Source organism: Alosa sapidissima, chromosome 12 (genome assembly GCF_018492685.1).
Source record: "Alosa sapidissima isolate fAloSap1 chromosome 12, fAloSap1.pri, whole genome shotgun sequence".
NCBI lineage: Eukaryota > Metazoa > Chordata > Actinopteri > Clupeiformes > Clupeidae > Alosa > Alosa sapidissima.
In genome coordinates this window covers 4,250,823-4,278,768 of record NC_055968.1, presented here as the reverse complement: position 1 = coordinate 4,278,768, position 27,946 = coordinate 4,250,823, and the positions used below count along the sequence as shown (strand labels likewise).

Sequence of the window (27,946 nt, the reverse complement as noted above, 5' to 3'; positions counted from 1 at the left end):
TAGCAACACTCTATTCATCAGAAGGATATTTTCTTTTCCTCTGCTGGACACACAAAAGGCGTTTGTCTCACTGATATGGTCTTGCTGTTTCCGACGTTCATGCCCCATGAACATGATTGGCACCTCCCATGTTAAGTGCATTAGGAATTTTAACCAGGGTTTATATATTTTAAGTTCACTATGTGAAGCTAAATATTTCAACATAGCAGAAGGTAAGAATCAGAGAAGTAAACATTTTTTGCTAAAAATGATCACACTTGTACATTTAATTTAATTTTATTATTGTTCATTATTGTGAAATTACTATTAAACAGACAAGGTCTATTATGGCGGAGCAGAGCAATGAAATGCCTGATTAGTATCAGTACAATAACATTAGAGTGCTATTAATAGGCACACATTCTTAGAACCTTAGAGGGCTCGTCTTCAGTGGAAATCATTCATGAACCACAATAACGCAAAGTGTTAATGAACCATTGCTATAAAGTTAGTAAACCAAATGCACTCTGTGATCAGAGGAATCTAGTGTTAAAAAAAGAAATTCATTTAAAGAACTTTGGGAGTTTCACAATAATAGGTTGAAAACTGTAAATACAACATATTTCCCTTGTCAACTGAAATGTTACAAAATGTACAAGATTTTGTAGAAATAAAATATGCCAATGAATGTACTACTCTGATTTCTAAAGCTAACTGACAACACTTCTGCTGTAACAAAACAAATATGACTCCTACTATATTAAAACAAGTATGGCAATGAAACCCATTTTGTTTGTTTACAAACACAGTCTTGTACACTCAACATTTTACAACAGCAGGATACCACTGATTTAACATAAATGGACACCAAACACACAGAAATGTACTGCATATCCTACCAGAAACTGGCAGAGTAGTAATACTACACTGATCTGCAATTCAACAAGACCTTGTAGGTGTTTCAACACAGACCAATATGAATTGACTATGGCCTTACTCTGGCAACCAGTATATTCAATGAGCTGCATTTCTTTCCAGAACACACTGTGTTAGGGACGGAGGCATATCATCTTCTCTACTAGTCTACAGTACTGTAAGGTCTTGTACCAGAGTTGCTATGTGCATTTCAACAGCAGCACCATCACCGTTTCAAGAGACAATGGATTTGGTAAAGCACTTCTCTTACTGTTCAGTTAAGGCACCTGTCCAGACTAAAAAAAGGCTTTCAGTTCAGGGAAATGTCAATACTTTCCTCTCCCCTTCATTTCTCCCCAGTCTCTCTGGTCTCTCTATACCGAGAGCAGGCTTGAAATATGCCCATCAAACAGTTTTCATTAAACACCATAACAGTCCAACAAAAAAACATCTAAATGACAAATTCAGTTCCATCGAATACGTTATTGCTTGTGGGGAAATGTACTGGACATATGCAGGGAATGCAAGTGAGGTTGTGAGTTTGTGTGTTAATGTCTAAACGTCAGTGTGTGTGTGTGCGCGCAACAGAGCGAGTGTGTGTTTCTGTGTGTTGGTAGGTTCTCAACTCAGGATGCTGCTGAATTCTGCGGTCCTTGCTCTGTATGTCCAAGTACGAGTCCGTGTCCGAGTCGGAGTATGAGAGAGAGTGTGTGTGTGTGTGTGTGTGTGTGTGTGTGTGTGTGTGTTTACTGAGGGGTCAGGATATGATAGGAGTATTCTGTCCATTTGCTTAAAGCTACACAAAGTCCATAGTTGCATTGTGGTCCCTCTGTGCTTGTATACGTTTGTGTGTGTGTGTGTGTGTGGAAGCCCCTCACTCAGAGCAGCACAAAGTCCCCAGCTGTGGCCCCAAGCCGCCTGGTGTCCCTGATGAAGGGCCACTCCTTCTTCTCCATGGGGCCCGCCAGCTCATAGTCCTTCCCGTGCCCGTTCACAAAGGTGAATGCTGGGTACTTCTCCTTGGCTGAAGGCTTCAGGACCTGTCACACATATGGAGACACATGCTATTTATCTTCTCAGGACTACCGTTTTTTTTATTTAATATTTTTATGTCTGGTAACTGTATCACTGTGCTCTGCATGCGTTTGAGCCTGTCTACAATGCAGGGTTTCCTCTGGAGGGTAATAAAGTTCAAATTGAAAACATCCATGAGGTCGAAAGAGATTACAAGTGTGCACATTACAAAACAAAACACATAATCATGTACTGTGAAATGATATTTAGTCTTGCCATGCTACACTTGGAGGTTTCACAGGACCTATACAAAGAAGTTTATTATTTAAAGCATTATTTAAAAGCATTATTCAAGCATTATTTAAAAACACTGCATGAACAGACTGGCCAGATGGACTGTCTAAAGAAGGGACCTGCACATGGTCTGCACTTCTATCTGGTTTTACTTCCTTTAAGCCTTAAGGGGTGATGAGGTGCTTTGTGATGCTTTTGACAAATATTCCATGTAGAGAGTTCCATACAAATAACACTACATGAAACTAAATATCTCTCCATTTTGCCCTTGCCTTTGGCATTTGCTTAGATACTGCCAGGAGAACTTCACAGATGAGAACTACTGATCCTCAAATCCATAGCTAAATGCTGCCACCTTCTGACCAAAAGCCTTATTGCAGGTTAACCAGTTCAGCTCCTGCTGCATGCTGGATACTCTCATCAGACCCATGACTCACCTTTGCCAACTCGGCGCTGATTCTGTTATAGTCCTCAACCGTTCTGGAGTAGAAGCCTATGGTGCAGCTGGGGTCCATTTTGTTGAAAGGCATCTTCTTTGGTGACGGACAATGATATGACTAAAACACAACAGATAATCAAGACTGTGATGAAAGATCTGAAAGCCACAGAGGCGGACAGAGTACACAGCTTCATTACTTGAGTAAAAGTACAGATACCCTTTGCTAAATTTTACTCAAGTACAAGTAAAAGTACAACAGTCAGATGTCTACTTAAGTTAAAGTACTGAAGTACTGGTTTTTAAAAGTACTTGAGTTGTACTTTTACAAGAGTAGCCTACATTTTCTAAATATTGCATTACTAATGCCACAGTGCTAACATTTATGTACAGAAACTTCCTACATGGAGTTATGAAAAATGTTAATGTTAATACCTTGGAGAACGTAAAATGAATTGGAAGTAAAATCAAGTCATTTTCATCTTTTTACCATGTTGCCAGGGATGGGTAGTATTTCTAATACATGTATTTCAAATGCGTATTTCAAATACAAAATACTATTTTGTAATTGAAACATTTGAAGCGAAAACTATCATTAACTTGTTCAGAAAATTGAAATAGTCTGGCGAGGTGGGGGCCACAGGTTGGCACATTCCCGGGATGGACCTGCTGCGTCTACATCCATTGTTTCGTCCATGGTTTCGTCTCTTATCTAAATCTGACCATGGAGTTGACTTTGACGGAAAGCTGAAGGTGATTGCTGATAGGCTGTCCCAATCAGTGGCGCCTGCACAATACAATCACGTTTGAGAGGGAAACAACAAATTGAGGGTTTCTGAGATTTTTATTTTTTCCTATTTTTTTTAGAAGTAGTAACAGGTACTCACGGTTATGGATAGAAATGTAGTGGAGTAAAGAGTACAATATTTGCCTCACAAATGTACTGGAGTAAAGTCATGAGTACTCCCCAAAAATGATACTCGAGTAAAGTACAGATCCCTCAAAATTGTACTCAAGTAAATGTACTCCGTTACTGTCCGGTTCTGGAAAGCCATCATTGCATTTAAATGAAAGATATGAGCAGAGCGGATTTCAGAGGATTACAAGTATTTTACTATGAAATGTTGAGTGTTGAATCCCTCAATAATTGAACAGCAGAGACTACAGCCATTGCACAGGGAGGAACACAATTCATGAGATGTACAGCTGCAATAAAATCTTGACAAACTGAAACGTGTAAAACACGAGTCTGACAATCCCATGTGTTGAGTTATGCGAAAATCCGTCAGACTCTTGAGTGTTGTCAGGGAGACCAAAAATGCATGGGAGTCATTCATCAGCTGATGTGTGTCATAGAACTTGTGCCTAAACACGAAACGCGTAAGAGTCGAGATATGTGGCGATAACGCAGGAGGCCTGTGATATACGTCTTTGACAGTGTATGTGTGCATGCACGCGCGCACACACACACACACACACACACACACACACACACACACACACACACACTCCCCCGCGTTGCTAGCTGGCGCAGGGCAGGTGGGGGGAGTAAATCAGCCTGCTTGCAGTCAGTAATTGAGCGGGGGGGCTGCTTTCGGATTCAAACCCTTAAGTACTAACAGACACTATTAAATTCCCATCACTAACCCGGCGGTCAGCTCTTTGTAATTTCACATTACCTGGAGAGGGAAATCGCTCGTGCTGACGTCCACAAAAGACTGACAGTAATGAGGGTCCATGTAAATCAAGCTGTCATCTGCAAGGACAAAACAAAAGACAAGTTATTCGAAAAAACACCCGCGTGCGATTATTAGAATGCATATCCCCTCGCAATTTCCATGCAGAGTGGCTCAAAGTCACCAGCCGCCTTCCCCTCCCCGACGTTAAGGATTTTACCTCCCCCTCCACACCCCCCTCCCCACCACACACACACAATTTACCCTCCCCCAAGGATGGATTAAATTCTGCGAAAAACTCAAATCTGGTTGTATAAGCACATTCTTTACGCCCACCGAGGAGCCTGTCATTTAATTTTGGTGGTGCAAAATTACTTTTACAAACACGCAATTATATTCCGCCATTTACATATGATGAATGCAGTGCCGAGGTCTGGGCTGGCAGGAAGAATGTATGGCTTGTCATTTAGACATCATCCCACACGGTGCTCCACACTGCTAAAATGTAAATGGGTAAATATTGACTGCCAAGATGTACAACTGAGGGTTCTCATCGGCCTCTGAGGGAGATGGAGAGTGGGGCACTTTTGCAGGGGATTGTGGGAAGGGAAGGTGGGGTGGGGTGGAGGTGAGGGGCTGATGAAATGTATGCATTCCTGAATATGGAAATCAATTACAAGCACACCTGGGTGGGTGGAGGAAGAGGGGGCTCTGAGTATGTGATGAATGAGAGTCTACTCTGATGGGTGGCAACAAATATAAAAGCACTAGTTCAACAAGCGCTTCTGCATATCTGTTGTCCTCCCCGAACCTTACTATGAGAATGAATTGATGCACTTGATATGAAAATACAATTAGGCCAAATGTGGTGCTGCCTGGCCTTTGAGGGTGCGTCTGTGTGTGTGCATGGTGTGAATGCGCTCACCTTGAAATCCCACAAAGTAGTACGCCTGCTTAGGCTTTCCCCCTATGATGCCCATGCAGTAGTCCAGACTGAGGATGCCCTGTAGAAGGACCAGGATACACAATGTTACAGGAACAACTCAATATGCTCCTCCACACACACACTTATCTATAGACAAATTCATGTCCACACATTTTACATTTTTGATTGGGCAAAGTCTGAATAAATACCATACACATATTTCACATCTGTGGGTGCGCTCAGCTTAGTTTGTGTGGGTGCCACACCATTCCATACTCTCCTGTATGACTGTCTAAAAAAGCCAGAGCTCACTAGTGACACTCACCTCCCATCTATGCATAGTGGCCCTAGTGTCGTGCTGTGATGGAAAAGACATCCTCACCTTGACAAAATTGAAGTAGTCAGGGTTGATCTTCTCTCCACCAAGGCGAATGGGGATGAGGATGATGACCGCCCTGGTGTCCATGACCACCCCCCCGGCCAGCTTTGGGGGGCCCCCTGACCGAGGTGCATGGCTGTCGATGACATCGGCATTGTAGACTGGAGGTGGTCAATACCAGAAAGGTCAAATTAGGGTCAGCTGTCTGTCCCTTTCTTTCTGTCTTTCTCTCTCCCTCTCACTGTGATTGCATTGATCGCTGATAACCCCCTACCACTAGTGTTTGTCTGCATGGAAATGAACACACACACACATAGTCAACATTTAGCTTTTCAGAAACGGGAGATTTTTTTTCGGGGGGGGGGGGGGGCGGTCAGTGTTTATACCGGATCTGTGTTTGCATATTTCATGCACGTTTCATACACGTGTTTCAACACTGCATTTCGGTCGTTGCTTTTACCTTACGCATGCCAGTTATGTATCCACCAGCTGCCTGCCTGCAGCCTACTTCCAAAGCTCCAAAGCTGCTTGCTGTCAGATTTGGTTCCGAGGGCACAAGTTCAGTGTATCAACAACACTCAATAACAGTTTATGTGATGTGTTAATCAATTAAATTCCCAACAATTTCACAACAGCTAGTTCTGGAGTAGGCCATTCAACTAGCCCGCTTGCTTACGACGAGACTCAGGCTGCGCAGTCGGCACCCGCTTCCTTATTTGGGTTTTGGGTTGCCAGGTTTTAGCCTATGACAAAACGGTTGAAATTGAAACTAAGTGATCGTGTATGTGTAGGGTGTATTTCATACACAATCTGGCAACCTGAATGGATCAATGATTTTAAAATGAAGTTTGATGGCCATGCAAATTCCGGGAGAAATAACAAAATGGGAGGGTGCTGGGAGATGACCTTGAAATACGGGAGAAACCCGGGAAAAACGGGATCATGCATCTCCTACCTGTACAATCCTGAGCCACATACACAGCTAGTGTCAGCTCAGAGCATGTGTGTGTGTGTGTGTGTGTGTGTGTGTGTGTGTGCATCTCCTACCTGTGCAATCCTGAGCCACATACACACTGACGGCTGCCAGGTCCGGATGCGTGGCCTCGTCCACAGCTCTCCTACAGGCACAGCATTAGGAACATGAGCAAATCAAAGTCTCCGCTCCCCGCTCTCCATCACAGCCTCTCTTTCTCTACCGTCAGCAGTCTGTCTCTTTGGCTCCCTGTCGGCCTACTGGCTCCTAGCTCTCTGCTGTTGTCTCTCTGTCATTTGAGATAAGAGAAGGAAGAGAGGCTGAATCAAACTCACTCTTTGTCTTTCTTTTTTCGCTTGGCTCGGCTTGATGCTGCGACACCTAACTCACTGCTGAAACCTGCTTGGACCATATTCAACTGTTGACAAATTACATTGTGTTCGGGTTTGTGATTTATATCAACCTGGGTGAACCCAGACGAATATGTTTGAATTTGAATTTGCTCTGCAGGTCCATCTGGAGACCTTCCCATTGAAACGTATTTCCAGATCACCAAAAACCCAGGAACTAATCATAACCGTTTATCGGGCATAGGGCAGGCTTCATATGATGACAGATCAACACAATGGCTGTGCTATATGAACGTGAATTGAGCAAACAACTGCATTTAAAACCTTCATTTACAAGAAAGATGTGCTTGCTTTGGTAAGAGTTCAATGTACCGGTATCAATTTCAGTTTAATTTTAACTGCTGGTTATGCCCCTTGGAAATAGGAAGTGAAAGAAAGGTCCCTAGACCCATTCTCAATCTTAACTGAGATTTGAGAAGCAGTCTGGTGTTAGCCAGGCCAGATTTATATATCAATCCTTCGGTGAACGAGATAATCGAGAGACAACAGCAGTGATGAGCAGCATGACGCTAACAGACACAACTTCTCAAACCTTATTCAACATGGCACTGAGTGCATCTCAAAGACATGTTCTTCAGAAAAAATAAAAATTAAGATAAAACCATGATTATCAGAGCACAGTAAATAAACACACTCATTTATGTAAAGTTTCCCCATGTAGTTATTCAAAATTCTGGTATGTCAGATGTGCCTATATGACGATGGTAAATGAGAAACTTCATGAACGCAGACTACACATTTGATCATATCCAATGATCATATCCAATGATCAAATGTCACCTTACATCCCGTTATTTCCGTCATGTGAAATAGGCCCTGCATGACATCTCAAAGGCAGAGAGGCAGAGAGAGAGAGATAGGGTCCTAGCTGCCCAGCGGGAGTGGAGGGCCCTCTGCACCAACCTGAGAATGTGTGCCACCACCCCTGGGCCGTACCAGTCCCCGGCCCGCTTCCCTGACGTCCTGCCCAGCTCCACCAGCCGGTGCACGCCCAGCTGGGCGGCGGGGCCGTCCCCAAACCAGGACACCACGGTTCGGTGGTACACCTCCCTCAGATGGGTGTGGGCCTCCTCTGCCCCTCCATGGGGTTGGGGGAGGGGCTGGGGGGCCACGGGTCTGTCTCCCGGCAGAGATGCCTCCAGAGAGGCCACCAGCTTACGCGCCGCAGTGCTGGTCCACGTCTCTGCATCCAGACGCTGCAGGGACAGAGCCTCTGACCAGGTCCAGTCTGAAAAAGAGCGTCAGAGATTAAACATGATGAAATACTAGAATGTGGGGGCAGTCGTGGCCTACTGGTTAGGGCTTCGGCTTGGAACCGAAGGGTTGCCAGTTCGATCCTCTACCAGTGTGAACGGCTGAAGTGCCCTTGAGCAAGGCACCTAACCCCTCACTGCTCCCTCAGTGCCACTGTAGCAGGCAGCTCACTGCCCCGGGTTAGTGTGTGCTTCACCTCACTGTGTGTTCACTGTGTGCTCTGTGTGTTCACTAATTCACAGATGGGATAAATGCAGAGACCAAATTCCTTGTACTGTATACGCAAGTATACTTGGCCTAGAAACCTGATTTACATTTACATGTGTTTTGTTGTTGTTTGTTTGGTGACTAAGATTATGGATCTATGACAGTATAAGAAACAACCTGATCACACACACATTTGACTTTGATGATACTTATATAATATCTTATAGCTAACCTACAAGTCAAGAGAGGTTTTGGTGTTAAAACATATATTTTATAACTTTGAGCAAACAGATTTTACATCACAGAAAGTCCAGCCCAAAATCAAATGTTGTGTGACTGTGTGGCAATCGCCACAAACAATCTGGGGCAGCCGTGGCCTACTTATGGCCTACTGGTTAGGGCTTCGGACTTGTAACCGAAGGGTTGTCGGTTCGAACCCCGACCAGTAGGCACGGCTGAAGTGCCCTTGAGCAAGGCACCTAACCCCTCACTGCTCCCTGAGCGCCGCTGTTGATGCAGGCAGCTCACTGCGCCGGGATTAGTGTGTGCTTCACCTCACTTTCACTAATTCACGGATTGGGATAAATGCAGAGACCAAATTTCCCCCACGGGATCAAAAGAGTATATATACTTATATATACAATCGACCTAAACAACTGATAACAAAAGCTGTTTTAGAAGTTTTATTTTTCAACAACATTTATAACACAAAATCACATCTCTTTCACGCATTTTTGCCAATTATTGTTAAGCAACAAAGTGAGCAAAACATTCAAGTTCACACAGGTTCCTAAGGAGGTAAGTCAGAGACATGCCTTTTGAAAGTCTGGAGATAAAAGTTGCTTTGAATTACTATCCAGCCATTTGACACATACATTTGCGATGCTCTTTTAATGAGAGACAGGGTGAGGGCAAGAGGCAATTTCTTTAGAATAAAAGTCCAATTTCAGTATTCAGTGAGATCACTATTTCACTTTTACTACACTTTAGCCTTACAAACAGGGTGGGAACCTATAATGGCAAGGGTAGGAGTGGTCAGGGCCATAAAAGAAGCTGGACCAAGCACCAAGGCATTAACATAATGACCTTGTGAAGGATCACCACTGTAATTGATCAATAAATAATTTTAAGTGGCCATTAGTTACTTTATAGTGAAATATTTCTTTAATGACATATTTCAGATTCACCTGAGGAACCAATTCCTGATTAAATATTGTTTTCCATGTGGTTACATAAAATGTGTGATTCTGATCACCTCCGCTGGTGATTGAACTGACCAGGTGTATTGGTCAGGGTGTTACAACGTCTGCTGAAGGAGGGCATGTATAACATATCTCTGAGGATCTCTGACCTTCAGAAGAGTTCTTTCAGATAGCGCTATCAGTCATCTTTCGCTTTCCATATGCAAAATAGTGGAAGCTTTATCACAAATGAGGATGTTAATAGAAACCCCACAGCAAGTATCAGGTGGAAGTCACCTGAGAGCACCATGACAACATGACACATGATGTTTCTGAAGAAAAACTATGCAGGCGTAGAGTAGCAACAGGGCTAATGCTGGCTTAAGCCCCACGGCCCGCAGGCTGGCAGAGCCCTTACTGATAGAAGTAATTGGTTCAGTTTAAATGTGAAGCCTATTCCTTGTTCGTGTGAGTGTTTAAAGAAGCTTGGCAAAGATTATCAGACTGGTATCAGGAAGCCTTTGTTATGCAGACACTCTAGAAAAGTAATGATATTTGATGCAACCAGGCGTGACAAAACAATTTCAATAGCTCTTTCCCCTCTATCAGGCTAAAACCATACAAATTGGGGCAAATCTAGGCACGAGTGTGCCTACAATTTTTATGGTCTAACTCTGTCCAACTCTTTGTATGACTGTCACATTTTAAGCGTCAGGTTTTTGTTTTTACTGTTTTCAAGTAGGCCTACATAAAGTCTTCTGAACTGATTCATGCAGCCTCTCCTTGACCCGCTCTCTGTCATTCTCCCAAACAACTGACCCACCCCTCCCCTACCCTACAGTATGTGGGTATAGGCTACATGAAACAAACCAAGTCATTCCAGGATTGTTAATACATAGAACATAGTTGACAGAGTCGTAATTCAATGCAGTGTTCTCTAAAGGTTGGCATCATCATGAGCGCTGCAGCATAATTTTTCTTTTCAAAATTCTAATTACCAGTCACTAAGTTTGTTTATTGCAACAAAGTCAATTGCGGAGGACAATTTCCTCAAATAAATCATAGCATGCGCATAAGAACATATAGGACAGCTAAGCTCATGTAAGAACACAGCTGGATTGTTGGAGGTTGTTGACAACTCATGGATAACTTCAGGCTACCATTAACTATTCATTAACTTTGATGGAATGTTTGCTCCTTCAACCCTAATGAAAAGTGACAAATATTTGACAAGACTTAAAGGATTTGTCTAGAGGAGGCACAAACACAGCCTGGACCACAGGAGAAAAATGAAACTTAACAAACACACATAGGGAAATTGACCAGTGAATGGATATCCAATTAATTTGTGTGCATCTGCAGGCTTCAACCAGTACTGCTGTGGCAGCTGAAGCAGCAAGCGACAGTCAGGAAGAGATAACTGTGGAGAAGAGTAGAGGAGCAGGACAACAGTAGCTAACATGGTGCAGTGGGAGTGCCAGCTTGTGCTAGTAACTGCTGAGATGGACAGCAAACACAGAGACACATGGCCTCATTTCTGTCAGGATACCAGAGTTCTATTTCACAAAGGCAGAACTAAGAAATCCAACATATGTGATAAAGCAAGGCTTGACCTAGTATTGTCTGGTCATGCTAACTCAACATTTTTCATTAACGCCAATCCAGGATGAGTAGGTGTGACTATGCCAAGCCAGGTGTAAATAATTCAGGATACGTGTGCTTTTGATATAGACTAACAATGATGTAAAGTTTTTCTTTTTTGAATGGGAAAACACGGCTGTTTCTGTAAAACAACGAGAGTAGGCGTGGTGGACCAACTGAATGCAAATTTATGTATACACCCATGTGTGAGTGCTCCCTCATGCAGACACACAATGTCATTAAGAAAAGTGCTTGCCACTGTATAGATACACATAGTAGGCTATGACTATGATTTTCTATAATCTTTCAAACAAAATTCCTTGAAAACATCTTTGAAAAATTGCCCTCCATTTCCAATCAACTATTGCAGTAGGCTATTCATCAAACATCTATCAACAAACGAGTACATGTTAATAATTACAAGGCCATCACAATTAAAATGATAACCATATGGTATTAGGCAGACAATCTGTGGTGTTTTATGAGCAAGTGCATTTAGCAAATAGTATACAAATGGAATAAAGCTATTTAAAAAAAAATCACATGGAGGTCTGATTTGAATGACAGCTGGATGAACCAATAAGACAAACATATTTAACGTTAGAAGTAACTAAGCCCGGCTGTTAGCCTGGTCGGGACCAGGGTAGGTGCACAGAAAAAAATCCCCATGGTAACTTATGTGCCATCTATTTTGTGAAACCTCTCAGTTTTGTGAGATACCTCTCATCTGCTTAATCTGGAGTGGATGGATACACCACAAATAACATGCGATAGTAGCCTAATAACAGACACATCTGTAAAATCCTCTCTTTTAGTATTTTCTTTCTTCTGACTTGAGTAATATTTTTTCTGTTGTTTTACGATAAAAGCTTAGCCTGACGCGTCATACTCAGATTCCAGACCTCAAATGTTGTGGGCGGGGCTAAATTCGGCTGGCACCCAGGCTAATAAAAGCTATTTATATTTATATAAATTGTATGTGCAGGTAGTAACCAGCATACCCATACAGTCTATGAGCATATCAAAATAGAGAGTTCAACAGGCTGGATAATTGACTTTTACCTAGAGTTTGAATATCTAATGTGCTCTTTCTGTAAAAATATGGAGCTGTCAGAACATTATTGGTAAAGCTTTCAGTCAATCTGAAAGGGAAAAAAATTAATGTTGGCAATTAAGGAGCATTTTGTCAGACAAATCTGCTATGTCTGTGTGTTTAGATGAGGCACAAAGATAGATAGTTTAATAGCAACAATTTAATAACCTCAAAGATACCAGTGTAAATATGCAGAGCCTTGAGAGATACCAGCAACAATCTGCATCACACAATCCTCCAATCGAAGCTGGAGAAAAAGAGGAGGATGCCTAATGACAGCAATGCAGATCACTAAGGCTTCAACGAAGGGTACTATTCTTAATAAGCAGGATTCTGCCTGATATCAGTTGATAAGATGATGCTGACTGAACTGATATTACTTTTTCTCTCATGTATCAACTAGTGTCAAAGTTGTCATGAAATAGTCTAGTCTTCTGTACCAAAACATATGTGTCTGTTTTCTATGAAGATCTACCATTTACCAGCTGTTGCTGTGCCGAGCACATGACGGATTGTGCCAGTAGCATCCTTTTAATCAAAGCTAAACATCTTCCTTAATATTGCATTTAAATCAGCTCAGATTAATAGCAGTACTGAGCGTTGTGTTTTTGACATTATAATTAGTCTCAATTAGTTGCTCACAACTGGTGTAGCTGAGTTGATGAAATTGAAGATGTGTACATTTTTTGGGTTGTGTTTAGGGTGACAGAGTCAGGATGCAGCATTACATTGTGAATGCAAATTGGTACAACGGCTAGATGGTCTTAAAATATTGTATCCTATGTGTTTGAACCCAGACCTGAAGCTATGTGGCTTTAGTCACATGGTTCTATGGTACTGTTGAATATGCAAAGCTAAAGCTACAGGTCAAAGCCAAAATTGTAGAAGTGATAGATGTTTTCAAAGTGCACTGTGGCATTTCTCATAGCAAAATATTTCTTCAATACACACACGCTACATTAACTCACCTCTTCCCAAGAAGTGATTGATCAGGCCCTGAGCGAGCATCATCTGCCCTGCTCTCAAGGTGCAACCCCAGCCACAGTCTGAAGTAAGGGCAGACCCAAAGAGAGCAGGAAAGTCTTCCCTATATGTCAGCCACACCCGAGAGGCAAAGTCCTTCCGGAAGGCTTCCACATCTCCCGTGACAATCTCATTCTCAGTGGACTGAAAACTACTGTTGTCTGTGGGGCTTTCTTCATCTGCAGAGACAATGCAATGACGATGACTCATAACACAGATTTAACCAGGTACTGAAATATAAATCAATCTGCTTTCTAAAAATGATGAATGCTTTGGAATCATGCTATTAGATATAAACAATTACCATCTAGAAAGCATTACCTTCAACTTTAAAATGGTAGCACTTCCCAAGCAGAAACACAGGAGAATTTCTGCTAAATGAGGTTTTAGACTTCAGCGCCCAGCCTGGAATATTGATTTAGTAAATTAATTTCAATAAACCTACATTACTGCAGCAAAACTTGGGATATATGACACCTAACAACCAGCTTCAGAAAGTGAGGTTCTGCCACAATAACCTGTGACACATTGCCCACATCTTGTCGCGTGTCTGTCAGGGTCAAACTCACAAACCAATCACAAGTTGTCTCGCTAAAAACAGTATCGCAGCATCAATTGAGTCGACTGAAGATTTAGCAATATTTGTTTATTCAAAATAAGACTTCCACCACTTACTGTATTTGACATTGTGCCAAGCAGACATAAACTTTGACTTCAATTTCTCAACCTCGTCGTTCCCTTTTTCCATTTTGACCACCGTGAAGAACCCATCACAACGGGAGTAGAGCGACAGAGAAATCTTGTTTGTAGTCTGTCGCTACGAATAATGAGGTATTTCCCATTACTTCATGAAACAGTTCAGCAACCAAATCACATTGAGAAAATGTACCTGATCTAACCAACGCCTAACCAAGTCAATGAACTACATGACGTAAGCGTTATATCTTTATCAGAGTAATGTTTTGTCAAAGAGGCTCCTCCACCACCACCACCAGCAGCGCCACACATCACATGAGAAGCCAATCAGGCTAGCTATGTGCTTGTAACTACTAATGTACAAGAATGTTTCCTGTCTATACTGCCAGATTATTATAAAAAAAGACACATATCTGGACAAGTTGATTCCGTTTAGTGTCGCCTAAAAAGAAGACACCTAGAAGCTAGCATGTTTTGCGAGCTAACGTTGTTCAGAGTTTATCGGCTAGGAGTTAGCTCGCTAGCTAATGTAGTAAATCAAAGTAAAACATTACATTGACAATGTCTTTAAATTAGCCACGTTGATATAATATATCTTAACAAAGAGGATAGTTGAATCGCAATGATGGAAAATGTAATGTAAGACGCATATACTTACAGCGCACAATGCTACACACTTTCAACTGTTGTGTTTACATTTTAAGGAACCTAGCTGGGAACCTCCAGACGACGTCTTTGCCGTATACGTCAAGACGCATCGTAAAAAGGAGTGGCACATTCATGTACGCACCACCATGTCCCAGTTATTTTTGAGTTGTGGCATCAACTGTGGTATAATTACGTTGGGTGGCATTTTACGACCCGCTTTCCATGCTTTGATCACCAATTAACATTCATTCCATGTCAAATTTCTACAAACTGACCATCCTCAAACCTACTGTCCCACATAACATTGTCATTTGTTTCACACATGTAACGCGTGGAATAAAATGGACATGATTAATAAACTGTTCATGACCAGATGATTCAGGAAAACGGAACTGACACAATTCACACTATTCACTGACTTGTTGGTTTCCCATTTGGCTACTTGGCCGTTTCCTACACAGGACAGGATATGAATCACCCTTGACAATTTCCAGTTTTCACAGAGTGGTCTCTAGATCACATCAATTGACTGCACAGACGTTTGATTTCATAGCCTACACATACACATTTTCCATATCAGGCAACAAAAAGTATCAAATATGTAGAAAGATGCATTGCTCTGATGCATTTCATTCATGAATGTTTTTTAAATAACCCAAAGTGTTCATGAAAAACAAACAGGGTTGTGTCGCTATTCTGTTGATTACGGTAGAGCTATCTGGGAACTCCTGTCTCCTTTTTTCTTTCGCCTGCAGCCAGCAGAGCTTGAGAGCCTGGGAATTCGAGTAGTCAGCGGCAACAGCTATGGCTGAGCGCCGCGCCTTCGCCCAAAAAATTAGCAGGTAAGGGCGTTACCTTGTGCATCCAAATTAATTACTGTTACCTTGCATTCGCTGAGCGCTAAATTTGGTCTCGTCTCTCCTTTCAATCGTCTGTATCGGCGAACACAGACTCCAGCCATTCCCAAAAAGGGCCTAGCCTGCTAAGAGTTAGCCATAGAAGCCATATCAAAGATGCCCCAAGCGACCCACCCTGGTCATCTAACCACCGCTCTCTTCTCTGCGTGTGTTCAGATTTTGCTTGTTATGTGGCCACTTGGTATATTGTTTGACGATGTACTCAAAATAATAATCTATTCTTATTCAGGCTGATGTGGGTTTAGGCGTGTTCAAGATTCTACAGAAATACGCTTTTCACCAGTCTGTGCCTAACAACCAGATGACATACTGACACATCGGTTCGGGTAATTGCTAGCTCGTTTGCGGTATAACATTATCCAGTGATCAAATATGGCGTGTGAAATATCAGAATTTGTATCTACATGTCTGTATCCTTGCCCGATGCATTAATTGTGTCACTTCGTTTGGTAATAAGTTGAACCATTTGGTGGAACGAACAAAGGATCTCTTTTCCAGTTCCACTGTGAGCCAATGTGTGCAGCTAGCCCTTGCAATAAGCTATTCAATCTGTTGACGTAAACAATAAATTGGGTCAATGGAGATGGCGATCATAAATATGTACTTGCTTCTTCAAACGCCGTTAGTTAAAGTTGCATAAGAGGGCATTTCTGTCGAGAGGTGCATTCTGTTTACTCGCAGCCCCTAAATTGTTTACCCACCCTTTTCAACATTTGCTTGGTAAAGTCACTTGTGTTTTCTCTTGGTTTGTTTGTGTAAAGCAAGCCAACCTTCATAATTGTCTCCCAGAGGTTTAGTAAGCAAAGCCTAGGTGCATTGACATTTTCCCCAACCCTTGTTTCTGAAGTATTTTGTTAGGTTGTGATACTGAAGCTTGCTTTTCATCCAGACCTTTATTTAACTTTCCACTGGACTTTCTGCGTGATTTACCCTGGTGGGTGTTGGGGATAATCAGGCAGCACTGGCTGCTTTTGGAAGTCTTTTCTGAGATAATCACGTACGATGAGGGGATATCACTACTGCGCTCCACCCTGGCTTTGCTGAGTCCTCCATGCCAGATGACAGAAGCACCACCCCAGGAGGATTGGAGTTATCTTTGGTTCCCACAGAGTGTATGTGGGTTTTGTGTATGGTGGCAGAGCCTTCGGCACACTGCATGTATGTCTGTGTGGTGTGTGTTTGCCTGTGAGCAAGAGTTTCTGTTGGGGAACTTAAATGGCCCTTAAGTGGTTTGAGAGAAAGAAGAATGGGTTTTATTGAAATAGACTTACACAATGAGTATTTTAGCACACAGACATCATGAAGGGCTAAGTGCACTGACCCTACATAACACTTTTATGGAATCTGTGGAACACTTTTAAATAGCTGGCCCATCACGTGTTTAGCAGCAAGCTTTAAAACACTGTCTGTCTTTAAGCATCCTGAACAAAACACTTTAATGTTTCCCCCTCTGACTGGCTGTGATGATCAGAAGACTCTTCTCTTTGAAGGAAACAGATAGACAGAGTGAAAGTTGAACTGTTCTTTAACCGGCACATCCATTCTAAAATCTCCCCTCTTGTCATGCTTGCCTGTCCGATAGCCTTGGATTGAGGAGACTGACTGTGAAGACTTCTTGAAGAGTGAAGCACTGTGCCTCTGGTCCGTGCCAAAAATACTCTGCAGAGCTGGACAGGGGTGGCCAGTGGCCCTGATAAACAAGATGTCTGAGCATGCTAATCAGTTCGTCCTCTGCCGCAGGAGTGGCTAAAGTTAAATAAAGACTGTGTGAGGAATCAGGAGGGATATGGCTGCCTTAGGTTTTTTGGTTTAGCGTTTCTGTTTTTTTCAGTCTGTGAGGAGGAGTGTGTTGTGTGTTATTCAGTGAAGTGATCCAAGCTCCTGTTTGCACCATGTGGTGTTAATGATTCAGTTCTCTCAGATGGGACTTGTTTTCAACCTGACGTTCTTCTATTCAGGGTTGAGAGAGTAGTATGTAGTGATGTGTAACTCTTCATGGTCTCTCACCACGGCAGAAATCCTGTGTTCCACTCATGTATACTTACTACATGTGTATAAGACTGCAGCAGTACAGTTGTAAACCCGTGTGTGTGTGTGTGTGTGTGTGTGTGTGTGTGTGTGTGTGTGTCTGTGTGTGTGTTTGTGTGCGTGCGTGCGTGCGTGCCATGGAAACAATAGATCCTTACCACGAAGGTCAAAAATGATAACCTCAAGGTAGTGTTGCAGCCTCTAAAATAGAGCTGAGCAAACTACAAACACATTTTGTAGATAGCATTAACTACTAACCTTCTACTTTGTGACTTGCTTTGATTAGAGACTCTAGAGATATATAGGGGTTGTGTGATGACACAATGTGTTTGTCCGTATTGATACTTAACTTGACCATTAACAATGTTCACTTTCTTCTCCACTCTCTCCATAATCCCTCTCTCTCTCTCTCTCCCCGTCACCCTTTTCTTCCTCTCATTGTCATCCTGATCCTCTCCTCCTTCCTTACTATGCTCCTCAGGACGGTGGCTGCTGAGGTACGCAAACAGATCGCTGGTCAGTATGGAGGCTCTCCTCAGCTCCTCAAGAACCTCAACGTGGGTGCCAACGCTGCCAGTAACACTGTGAGTATCCAGCCCGCGGATTTAAAACAGACTGGAATGCAGTGCATCCGCTCACAAGCCGTGAAGCAGATGGTGGAAAAAAAGAGGCATTATATAATTCTGGCAGTCTCAAAAATACGCTGTTCTGATGCTTCTTATTATGGAAGATTATTCCCATACAGTATGACAAAAATGGCATGCGATCATATGCTTTATCCCAGAGTAAATGTTTACATCAGAGAGAAAGAGGGAACTATAACCAATCTGCACACAGTTCTATGAGGCAGTTGTTGTTAATAAGACAGCCTTGGTCATAACCCAAACCCCTGCCTTAGCACTACAAGTAGTTCCTAGTAGCAGCATGTGTTGATAGATCCTTGGGTAGAGTCGTAAAGAAGCTCCTTCCTTAATTACTGTGTGCAGTGTCATAATCAACATCAGTGATGTTTTGTGGGGAAAGTGTTATTTAGACTATGCATGTGTGCTCTGTAGTCCTGAGGTTCTATTTTATCTACAGTTTGAACTTGAAGAACTGGTTAGTGAAGTTATCATTACGCTTCCATTTCAGAAAACCCCTTCCTTCAACTTGTACTGTTATCAGGAGTTCTGTGGTCCATTTTTTATTGAGCTTTTGAGAGAGGAACTTGTATGACTAAGCAGAGATCTTTACGAACCAAATTCCAACTTGGAAGTAAAATGTCTTGAATAATTAAGCACCACTGTTGTATTTTTGACAGTCTCTTTTGCACTTAGAAGATATTCATTTTTTTAAGTTTTCCATGGTGCTAAGAGTACTCAGCATTTTTGCTAGCTTGATGAGTGGTGTAAATAAGTTGTACTGATTAATATAAGACCAACTACTGTATGTGCTTCAGTTATACAGTATGGCATCAAATCCTGACTCTCTCTATCTGTCTCTGTCCTTGTGTTGCTTTCTTGCCATCACTCACTTTATCTCCCTTTCTCTCTCTCTCTCTCTCTCTCTCTCTCTCTCTCTCTCTCTCTCTCTCTCTTACTCTCTCTTTCTTTCTCTCACTATTTGTTTCTATGTTGTTCTCTTTATTTTGCTCTCTCCCCTCCTCTTATTCTCTCTCCTTATCTATGTTCTGTCTGTTCCCCTCCACAGGTTCCTCTCACAGAGACGGTGGAACCGGTGGACTTTGAGGAGTACCTCATCACACACCCCCCTATTGTTGAGTCGGGGCCCCTGAGGGACCTCATCGAGTTCCCCCCTGATGACATCGAAGTGATCTACACACCCCGCGAGTGCCGCACAGTGGGCCAGTCACTGCCAGAGGAGGGTGTGTGTGTGTGTGTGTGTGTGTGTGTGTGTGCGTGTGTGTGTGTGCGCACGTGCATGCATGCACATGCATGTATGAGAATGGGGTATTTTATGGAGCATTCCCTTAGTGCTCTGTAACTATCCAATTTCTTCACATATTGTTTGGCCAGTGAAACATCCAGGCAAACATTCTGTTTGTTGTGGGGAAGCCCCCATGTTTGGGTGGGTGTAGACACAAGCTATCATTATTGCCTGTAGGCCTGATTACTGCTGGCCTAACCCAATTACACCCTGCTGGAAGCCTTTCCTCATGCTGATGCTAAACTCATTGCTACTATTGATTACAGCAAATTAAATCAGATGACTAACCCACTTAAACTCTGCCAGTCCTGTGTGTGTGAGAGAAGGGTCTTCAGTTGGGTTACTTTCCCTATATAGTATTTATATGATTACGCTGCTGCTCAGGCGGATTCTACTTGTTAGTCCATTTAATTGAGAAATTGAAAATATTCATTACTCTCAATAATTCTTGCTAATAAGTTATTGACAGTAATGAATAGTTAATGTACTTGCTGCAACATAAGAGGAAAAAAGACCTCTGCCTTATGACGGTGCTGATTTTCTTCCCCTTCATATGTTCTCTTCTCTCCAGTGACAATGATGCTCACGTCAGAGATTGTACTCGGTCCTACACAGAGGACTGGGCTGTCGTCAACCGCAAGTAAGAACACCACAAGTGTGCATGAAGGCAGACCATCGCCACATAAAGCTATCATTGCCATTAAGCTCTTCATTTCCAACTGTCTCAGTTTGTCTCTGTGTCTAACCATTTCCTTTCCTTTAACAAACACCATGTAACAGGGTTTTAAGATATATGGGTGAGTTGAGTGGTAGATTGTAGTTTCTTGCTTTTAACACACATGTAACATGTACTGTAGTTTTGTGCAAGTGTGTGGCTTTCCTACCTCTTCATAGGGCTGTTTGTAGGCTTTCATGCATATTAATGCTGCTTCCAATTTATGCTAATCTGATTCTGGGCTAATGCACAGTCACTGATATGTATTTCTTTGCTTGAGTACATTGCTTTAGATTAGAAAGCTAATATGAGCCCTTATGATCAGTTGGCTGGTGGCTATTTTTATCCATGACATTTCTGTAATCTCAGACAAATGAAGGGCATGACCAAAGATGTTTGAGCCTCACTCTTGGGCTCCAATGCCATGCTTGGTGTATTGATATTGGTGTTCGTAGTCTTCCCATAAACTGCAATGTTATGACAGTTACATTGTCTGTGAGGGAATATGCCGATGTTATTTCAGAGATCCCGAATGGTATCATAGTTTCAGAGCCACAGTGGTATGATGTGTTCTAGATGATGGTTTAATTCTCTGTACTATGGAAGGATTTTTGACATTGTAAGAATCTGCAATGGCAGTTTAATCACAGTCCTGAAGCAGATAGAGCTTATGGCTACTGTCTCCCTTAGTAAAGATCTACTGTATATTGAATGACTTGAAATGCTCTGCATCAGGAAGTAATGGGTCTGTGTTGTCGTCAGGTACCATAAGCTGGGCACTGGGTTTAACCCCAATACTCTGGACAAGCAGAAGGAGCGGCAGAAGGGACTTCCTAAACAGGTGTTTGAGTCAGATGAAATGCCCGATAGCAGCAGCTATCAGGATGACCAGGTAACACCTACCCCAACAACCTTACTAGCAATTACATGTGCTGCTGGAAGCTGCTAACATAACCACACAATTGAACTTTAAGGACCTTTTGATATAATTCATGTTAACTGATGAATTAAAAGTAATTATCCCCCTTGCTATTGCCTTTGCTCTATTGTAGTTGTAAACGTTGTAAACGTCTCTTTAGGATGACTTGAAGCGGAGGTCCATGTCCATTGATGACACGCCTCGGGGCAGCTGGGCCTGTAGCATCTTCGATCTGAAGAACTCCCAGCCTGATGCCCTCCTGCCTCATCTGCTAGACCGCGCCCCAAACGAAGAAATTGACCGGCACAATGAGGACCAGCGGAAGTCCAATAGGCACCGCGAGCTTTTCGCCCTGCATCCAGCCCTGGATGAGGTACTCAATACACACAAATAAACTGAGGACGTGGTCTTTATTTGCAACTTGGAAATCTAACATCAGCAGCCTTAGTGTTGGATTACAGTAAATAGCATGACTTGTTTCCATTTTTTCTTACATTTTATGTAAACGTTTATGTACGTACTTAACTAATTGTTAAGTACGTACATTGAAAATTGTGCTGACCTGAGTTAAAAACATCCTTCCCTCATTAACTCAGACAAAGTCATGCACAGTTTCATGAATGCGTATTTTGTACTAATTGGTCTGCTCGTCTGCTTCATGGTTTTGCTTGTCTCACAGGAGGAGCCAATAGAGCGTCACTGTGTGCCCGAGGTCCCAAAAGAGCACTTTGGTCAGAGACTGCTGGTGAAGTGCTTGTCCTTGAAGTGAGTGGAGGTCGTTTAAAACCTTTTTACTGTGTTCGCCTGCAAGATGCTTTGTGCTGACACATGCTGTTTTTTTCTTCCGAGGTTTGAGATTGAAATCGAACCAATATTTGCAAGTTTGGCCTTGTATGATGTCAAGGAGAAGAAAAAGGTGAGACACCGGTTTGTGACACATCTGCAGAGTTGCACTGTGGGAGAAAAGCTGTTAACAGTGACCTTAGTCTCCCAAGAATAAGCTGAGTCTATCATTATGTTATGGAACACTATCTGAGGTGATAGAAAATGCACACTGGTATTCTGTCACCATCCTGCAGAACACATCTCTTTGCAAGGTCATGTTTGAGTTGCACATTTGAGAATGTTATGAAATGTATGAATTGCAAACCGTACACTTTTGTGTGCCCAAAATGACCCAGTTCATTGTAACTGTGAGGCACTTTCTCTATTATTGTCCATATTTCAATACTTTCTGACCAGCACTAGAGGGAGCTACTAAGCCCTGCTGGAAATGTGTTTTTCTCATCTGAATTATCTCTGTCCTTTGTCAGATATCAGAGAACTTCTTCTTTGACTTGAACTCGGAGCAAACCAAAGCCATGCTGAAGCCTCACATCCAGACGGCTGCCATCTCCACTCTGGCTCGATCCGCCATCTTCTCGATCACCTATCCTTCCCAAGATGTCTTCCTGGTGATCAAGGTCAGTGGCTGAAGTCTCTGCACTCCAGAACTCTCATGGGAGATGGGCTGTTCTGAGGTTTTGTGTTACTCAACAGTTCAATGAATGTCCTCATGATGAACTCCTGTCTGTTATGGGATCCTCTGCCTGTTCATATCAGAGAGGAAACATTTCAATGACCATAGCAACTAATTCACAATCTCTTCTGTGCTGTATATTTTGCATAGACTGTATGCATATTACATGAGTGAATATCCCTAACCCTAGATTGTTTCAGTAAAGAGGACGTTCATTTCTGAGGCCTCCATAAGCTTGCTGAATTGGTAGAGCATCTTGTTAAAGAAACACCAAAGAGTTTTTTGTACCTTTAAAATATTGTTTCCAAAATCATTTCAGTGGTTCATCAACTAGTAACAGGGTGAACGGCACTTCTGCATTCTCTTCGCGACCCTCTATCGGCTATAACCGCACTATGCAAGTTTGCCAGATCAGGTAGCAGATCTGTAGTTCGATGGAATGAGACATAAGAAACTACAAATTTGACTTGCTTCTGATGTCGCAATACATCATAATTTCATAAAAACATGCAACCTACTCTACCTTGTTTGTAGACCTCGTTATTTCCAAAGCCAGTGCTGGATAAACAAATAGCGTGCGTGCGACAGGAAAAGTGCTTTGCTGTTGCTTTAAAACAGCTAAGCCATTGGTTAAACAGTCATGGACTGTTGGAAACGTGGAACATGGACATGGAAATGTAGGATTTATACCCTTGCATGCTGCTTTAGATAAGAGCAAATGCATATAGAGTATCTGCACATTGTGATAACATGTACAAAGCAGTCTACACCCACACACATACTGGTGATGTCATTTCTCCCTTTTCCATAAGGATTTAGGTTCATTCATTGCACTTTGTTTGATTTCTAGTTGGAGAAAGTATTACAGCAAGGAGACATTGGAGAGTGTGCAGAGCCATACATGGTATTCAAAGAAGCCGACGCCCCTAAAGTAAGTCTGCTAATCCAGTAAGGGTCACCAGCTTGCCAGTTGCTGCCCACACCAAAGCTGATTATTTAGGTCCAGTGTGTTGTGTCAGAGCTGAGGTTATGGCCTGTGAGGGGCTGAGGTTACTCTGTGAATGCTTGAGTAACAGTGTGGTGAATAACAGAAGCAAAGCACAGAGGGGTCTACCCCAGAACAGCTGTGGTCATTCAAATGCAACTTTACAGTCGCAAAGGTTTACAGTCACAATGACCCTTTTCCCATATATGTGTAGAATGAAAACCAACACGTTGCAATAGAGTCATTTGGACCATGTGACAACACATGCGGCAAAAATGTCTGACAACTACTGGTACTCTCCTGTGTTCTAGCACTATGCAAGCAAATATGCTTAAGTGAGGAGTACAGTATTGATTGGTCACTGTTTTTGTTGGTCAGAACAAAGAGAAGCTGGAGAAGTTGCGTGGCCAGTCGGAGCAGTTCTGCCAGCGCTTGGGCCGGTACCGCATGCCCTTCGCCTGGACGGCCATCCACCTGATGAACATCGTGAACAGCGCCGGCAGCCTGGAGAGGGACACCGAGCTGGAGATGGGCCTGCCAGGTGACCACCACACCCCATGCCCTGCAGCATAGCAATACCAGATCTAGGCTCGTACCGTGTGCCAGTTTCTCACCTTTGACCCTTCACTTATGTGACCATTGCAGAGCGGAAAGGGTCCTGGTCAGAGCGTAGGAACTCGAGCATTGTGGGCCGGCGCTCCTTGGAGAGGACCACCAGTGGGGACGAGTCCTGCAGCCTGACCAGCTTTCGGCCAGCCACTCTCACCGTCACCAACTTCTTCAAGCAGGTCAGGGGTGCTCTTCCCTGCTGGCCAGAATAGAAATGATTGATATTATATATGCCATATGTCTTATCTGACATTGATAATGACTTGTTGTGACCCTTTTCTGAAGACTTAAACAAAGTCTGTTTGAAGGCTTCATTTATTCTTTTGGCGTACTCATTTGTCCTTCAACACCATTTTTCTCCGGTTCAATAATAGCTTCAGGTAAACATTCAAACTCTGAATGTGGTTCTGGCTCACTGTGCTGATGTTACCAAATGGACAGATGCCCAGTAAATAAAGTAAATCCTTTTGTAGCCATCAGCTGGAAAGTCAGTGTTTGCTTATCTGATGTTGCTGGGTGGAGCTACTATGCTTTGCCCGTTATGTGGTAATCAGCCTTCATCCTTGGATCTGTGTTGTGATGGTTGTGTGTGTGTGTGTTTGTGTGTGTAACAGGAGGGTGATCGTCTGAGTGATGAGGACCTCTATAAGTTCTTAGCTGACATGAGGAGGCCCTCCTCTGTGCTCCGCAGGCTCAGGCCCATCACAGGTGAGAGGCCCAAACCCAGTAGGGACACAGGGCCGAGTAGGACAGCCAAGGGACGTGTAGTGCCTTTGTTAAGAAACAAGTCCTTGTGTTGTGGACCCAAAACCTGTCTCTATTTATGTATATTATGCAATCAACTCAAACTTGGCTTGCAGCCAGTACAGAATTCTCTGGAGCACAAAGACTGTGGACAAGCCAAATATGTCGTAAGCCAAATGCTGTCCCTTAGGGCTCAAATTCCACTGTTTCAGTTGTCAGATAGGAAAGAGGAGCATACATTAAAGAGATCGAGAAATGTAAAGTACACAGGATACAGGACATCACTTCAACTACATGGTAAAATCGAAGTCCTGGATCTTTAAAAATCACATGGAAACTGTAACCCAACACAAAGAAAATACAGAAGACAAGTCTAAGAACTTGCTGTCCCACCTTTTATAATCCCACCTTTTTATAATCATTGCTCTCTTGCGCTCCGCAGCCCAGCTGAAACTGGACATTTCCCCGGCCCCTGAGAATCCTCACTACTGCTTGACCCCTGAGCTGCTGCAGGTCAAGCCCTATCCCGACAGCAGGGTGCGTCCCACCAGAGAGATCCTCGAGTTCCCCCCCAGAGATGTTTATGTGCCCAACACCAACTACAGGTATGCTGACACTGGTTTGTTGAGGAGGTGAATTGGAGGCGTTCCAGTTCAGTTACGGCTTCCACACACAGTTGCGTTCCGTCAACGCATGCCCGTGGGTGTTCCCAACGGTAGCTATGCAAATGACTTAAGGTATAACCGTAATTTGATTGGCTGGTGCCGTCTGTTGTTCTCTTGTTCGTAATTTGATTGGCTGGTGCCGTCCGTCGGTGCAGCAAAGGTTGAACTTCTCAACGCGAGCGACGGGAGCAACGCGACACAACGGACCCACAATTAATTTGGGCAACAGATGACGTGAGCCCATGTAAAGTGAACGGGATGCGTGTCCAGCACTGCAACGCACGCAACTGTGTGTCAGAGCCGTTAAACAATGTCCTGTCTAGCCGCATGTCTCGTGGTGTTTTCAATTGTGTCTGCGTGTGTGTTAGTTTGTGTGTGTGAGAGAAGGGAAGTTTGCTGGTTTTTTTTATAATTTGATGTGCCACGGTCAAGGGTCTGGATCTCTGACGTGCTCAGTGACCCAATGTGAGTTCACCGTTACCGCCATGACCACTTTTATGTGCTCAGTGCCATGTGGTTTTTCATGTACCGCTTTCAAAAAAATGTGCTTTGAGTTTGTTTGCTGTATGTTGCATTTGTCTATTTCAACATAGACATTGATCAGCAGTAACTCTGCACCTGTGTGTGTACTGTAAGGTTCAGCTGGGGAGCTCCTCAAGGTGACTTGCCACCCAATGGGCTGCAACACAACAGCATTTTGACAACCCATAGGCTTTGACCCTTTGCAATTTGTGTTTCTATTTTAGTCAAGGCCTCACTGGCATAGATTGGTATCAGTTCTCACTTTGTGTGTATGTGTGTGTGTGTCGCGCTGCCCCGCCCCATGTCCTCTGAGGTCATGTTTGTTGACTGGTGATAACTTGGTGCTGGCAGCCCTGCTGTTTGCCCAGAGAGAGACCCTGAGTTGGGTCAGTGCTGATTGATGCAACCTGGATAACCCACATCAGTGCCATGATCTTTGAAATAGTTGGAGTGCAGCTCAGTTTGTGAAGGAGTGCCAGCTCAGCTCAGGCCACTGTCCTTCATTGTGCGGCCTAGCCATGCTCATATACATATGGCCTCACACTGATTTCTTCACATCAGCATGTAGTTGTCAGGGAGCCAGGGTGTTTCTGATTTTTAAGATAACAAATTAGAGTGGTACCTGGGTGTGGTGATGTCCTGCAGCCTCTGGAGGAGCAGCTGCTGTGAGTAGCGCGAGATCTGAGCATTTGAGGTGAGATCAAACATGGCGACGCACTGCTGACAACCAAAACAGTAGGCTAGAGCAACTTTTCCGATTTAAAACTTATTTCTCTTCTTCCCGGACCTAACAAATAAACGCTACATCAATTGCCACACGCACTACAACTGGACTACACTCTGGAGAATTTAACGGACCTGGAAGATTTCATTGACCACCGCTATCACCAACTTCATTCAACCATGGACACAGAAACAAACAAACAACCTGATACAAAGAGGAGAAAGCGAGACTCTGCAACGGATACGGACGATCTGCACACCACCGAAGTTGAGGTTAGTGTTCTTGCAAGCATTAACAAAAAACTGGACATGTTGGTCACTATTCACGAGGAGCTAAACGATATGCGCAAAAGCCTGGAATTCGCCCACAACCAGATTAAAACACTTGAACAGTCAAATCAGGACCTCAAAACTTCCGTCACAACTCTAACTCAGCAAATGCAAAAAGTCACCGTCGAAAACAAACAAATGAAGGAAACCATTCTTGACATTCAAACCCGCTCGATGCGTGACAATCTCATTTTCTCAGGAATTCCAGAAACGACACCCGACAATCCAGAACTATATATTCAAAACTTCATGCAAACTCAACTCAAAATACCAGCCGAAATTGCCAGTAACATCACTTTCCACCGAATTCACCGTCTCGGCAAAGTGCAGGAGGACAAAACCAGGCTCATCATCGTCAAATTCGAACACTATCAGCACAAGGAACTTCTCAAAAGCAAAGGAAAACTACTCAAGAACACCAATTTCGGAATGAACGACCAATACCCACGGGAAATAAACGAACAAAGGAAAGCGCTCTACCCCATACTAAAGGAACAACGGAAAAACAACATACGTGCAGTCTTGGCAGTTGACAAACTATACATAAACGGACAATTATTCAGAAGCCCAGAAATCACACCCTGGCTTTTCTGACCACAC

The 27,946-nt window shown here is 43.1% G+C and overlaps 2 protein-coding genes across 17 annotated transcripts in view; one reads left to right on the top strand and one right to left on the bottom strand.

Moving 5' to 3' along the window:
* Positions 1 to 260: 260 nt before the first annotated feature.
* Positions 261 to 14,885, bottom strand: atg4c (autophagy related 4C, cysteine peptidase). 2 transcript variants are annotated; one of them, XM_042058033.1, is made up of 12 exons: positions 14,755 to 14,885; positions 14,076 to 14,217; positions 13,722 to 13,805; positions 13,346 to 13,579; positions 7,905 to 8,229; positions 6,666 to 6,736; positions 5,622 to 5,779; positions 5,240 to 5,318; positions 4,318 to 4,394; positions 2,640 to 2,759; positions 1,773 to 1,934; positions 261 to 1,181 (listed from the first exon to the last, which is right to left on the bottom strand). In XM_042058033.1, exons 2-11 carry the CDS (start codon positions 14,146 to 14,148, stop codon positions 1,773 to 1,775), a joined length of 1,383 nt encoding a protein of 460 aa, XP_041913967.1. In that variant the 5' UTR covers positions 14,149 to 14,217; positions 14,755 to 14,885; the 3' UTR covers positions 261 to 1,181. The 2 variants fall into 2 exon arrangements, with proteins under 2 accessions (XP_041913967.1, XP_041913966.1); XM_042058032.1 differs by having other exon boundaries at positions 261 to 1,934.
* A 584-nt stretch (positions 14,886 to 15,469) lies between these two features.
* dock7 (dedicator of cytokinesis 7) overlaps positions 15,470 to 27,946 on the top strand; it is a 53,199-nt gene continuing 40,722 nt past the window's right edge. For 5 of the 15 annotated variants that reach the window (XM_042058019.1, XM_042058018.1, XM_042058014.1 and 2 more), the window contains exons 1-14: positions 15,471 to 15,586; positions 18,171 to 18,273; positions 19,379 to 19,553; positions 20,186 to 20,255; positions 21,093 to 21,222; positions 21,410 to 21,622; positions 21,929 to 22,014; positions 22,099 to 22,165; positions 22,563 to 22,712; positions 23,619 to 23,699; positions 24,132 to 24,294; positions 24,399 to 24,541; positions 24,977 to 25,070; positions 25,549 to 25,711. In XM_042058019.1, the coding sequence (XP_041913953.1) occupies positions 15,549 to 15,586; positions 18,171 to 18,273; positions 19,379 to 19,553; positions 20,186 to 20,255; positions 21,093 to 21,222; positions 21,410 to 21,622; positions 21,929 to 22,014; positions 22,099 to 22,165; positions 22,563 to 22,712; positions 23,619 to 23,699; positions 24,132 to 24,294; positions 24,399 to 24,541; positions 24,977 to 25,070; positions 25,549 to 25,711 (1,676 nt within the window). In that variant the 5' untranslated portion in view covers positions 15,471 to 15,548. Of the gene's footprint in view, positions 15,587 to 18,170; positions 18,274 to 19,378; positions 19,554 to 20,185; positions 20,256 to 21,092; positions 21,223 to 21,409; positions 21,623 to 21,928; positions 22,015 to 22,098; positions 22,166 to 22,562; positions 22,713 to 23,618; positions 23,700 to 24,131; positions 24,295 to 24,398; positions 24,542 to 24,976; positions 25,071 to 25,548; positions 25,712 to 27,946 lie in introns of all 15 variants that reach the window. The other 10 variants (XM_042058010.1, XM_042058011.1, XM_042058009.1 and 7 more) reach the window with 4 other exon arrangements.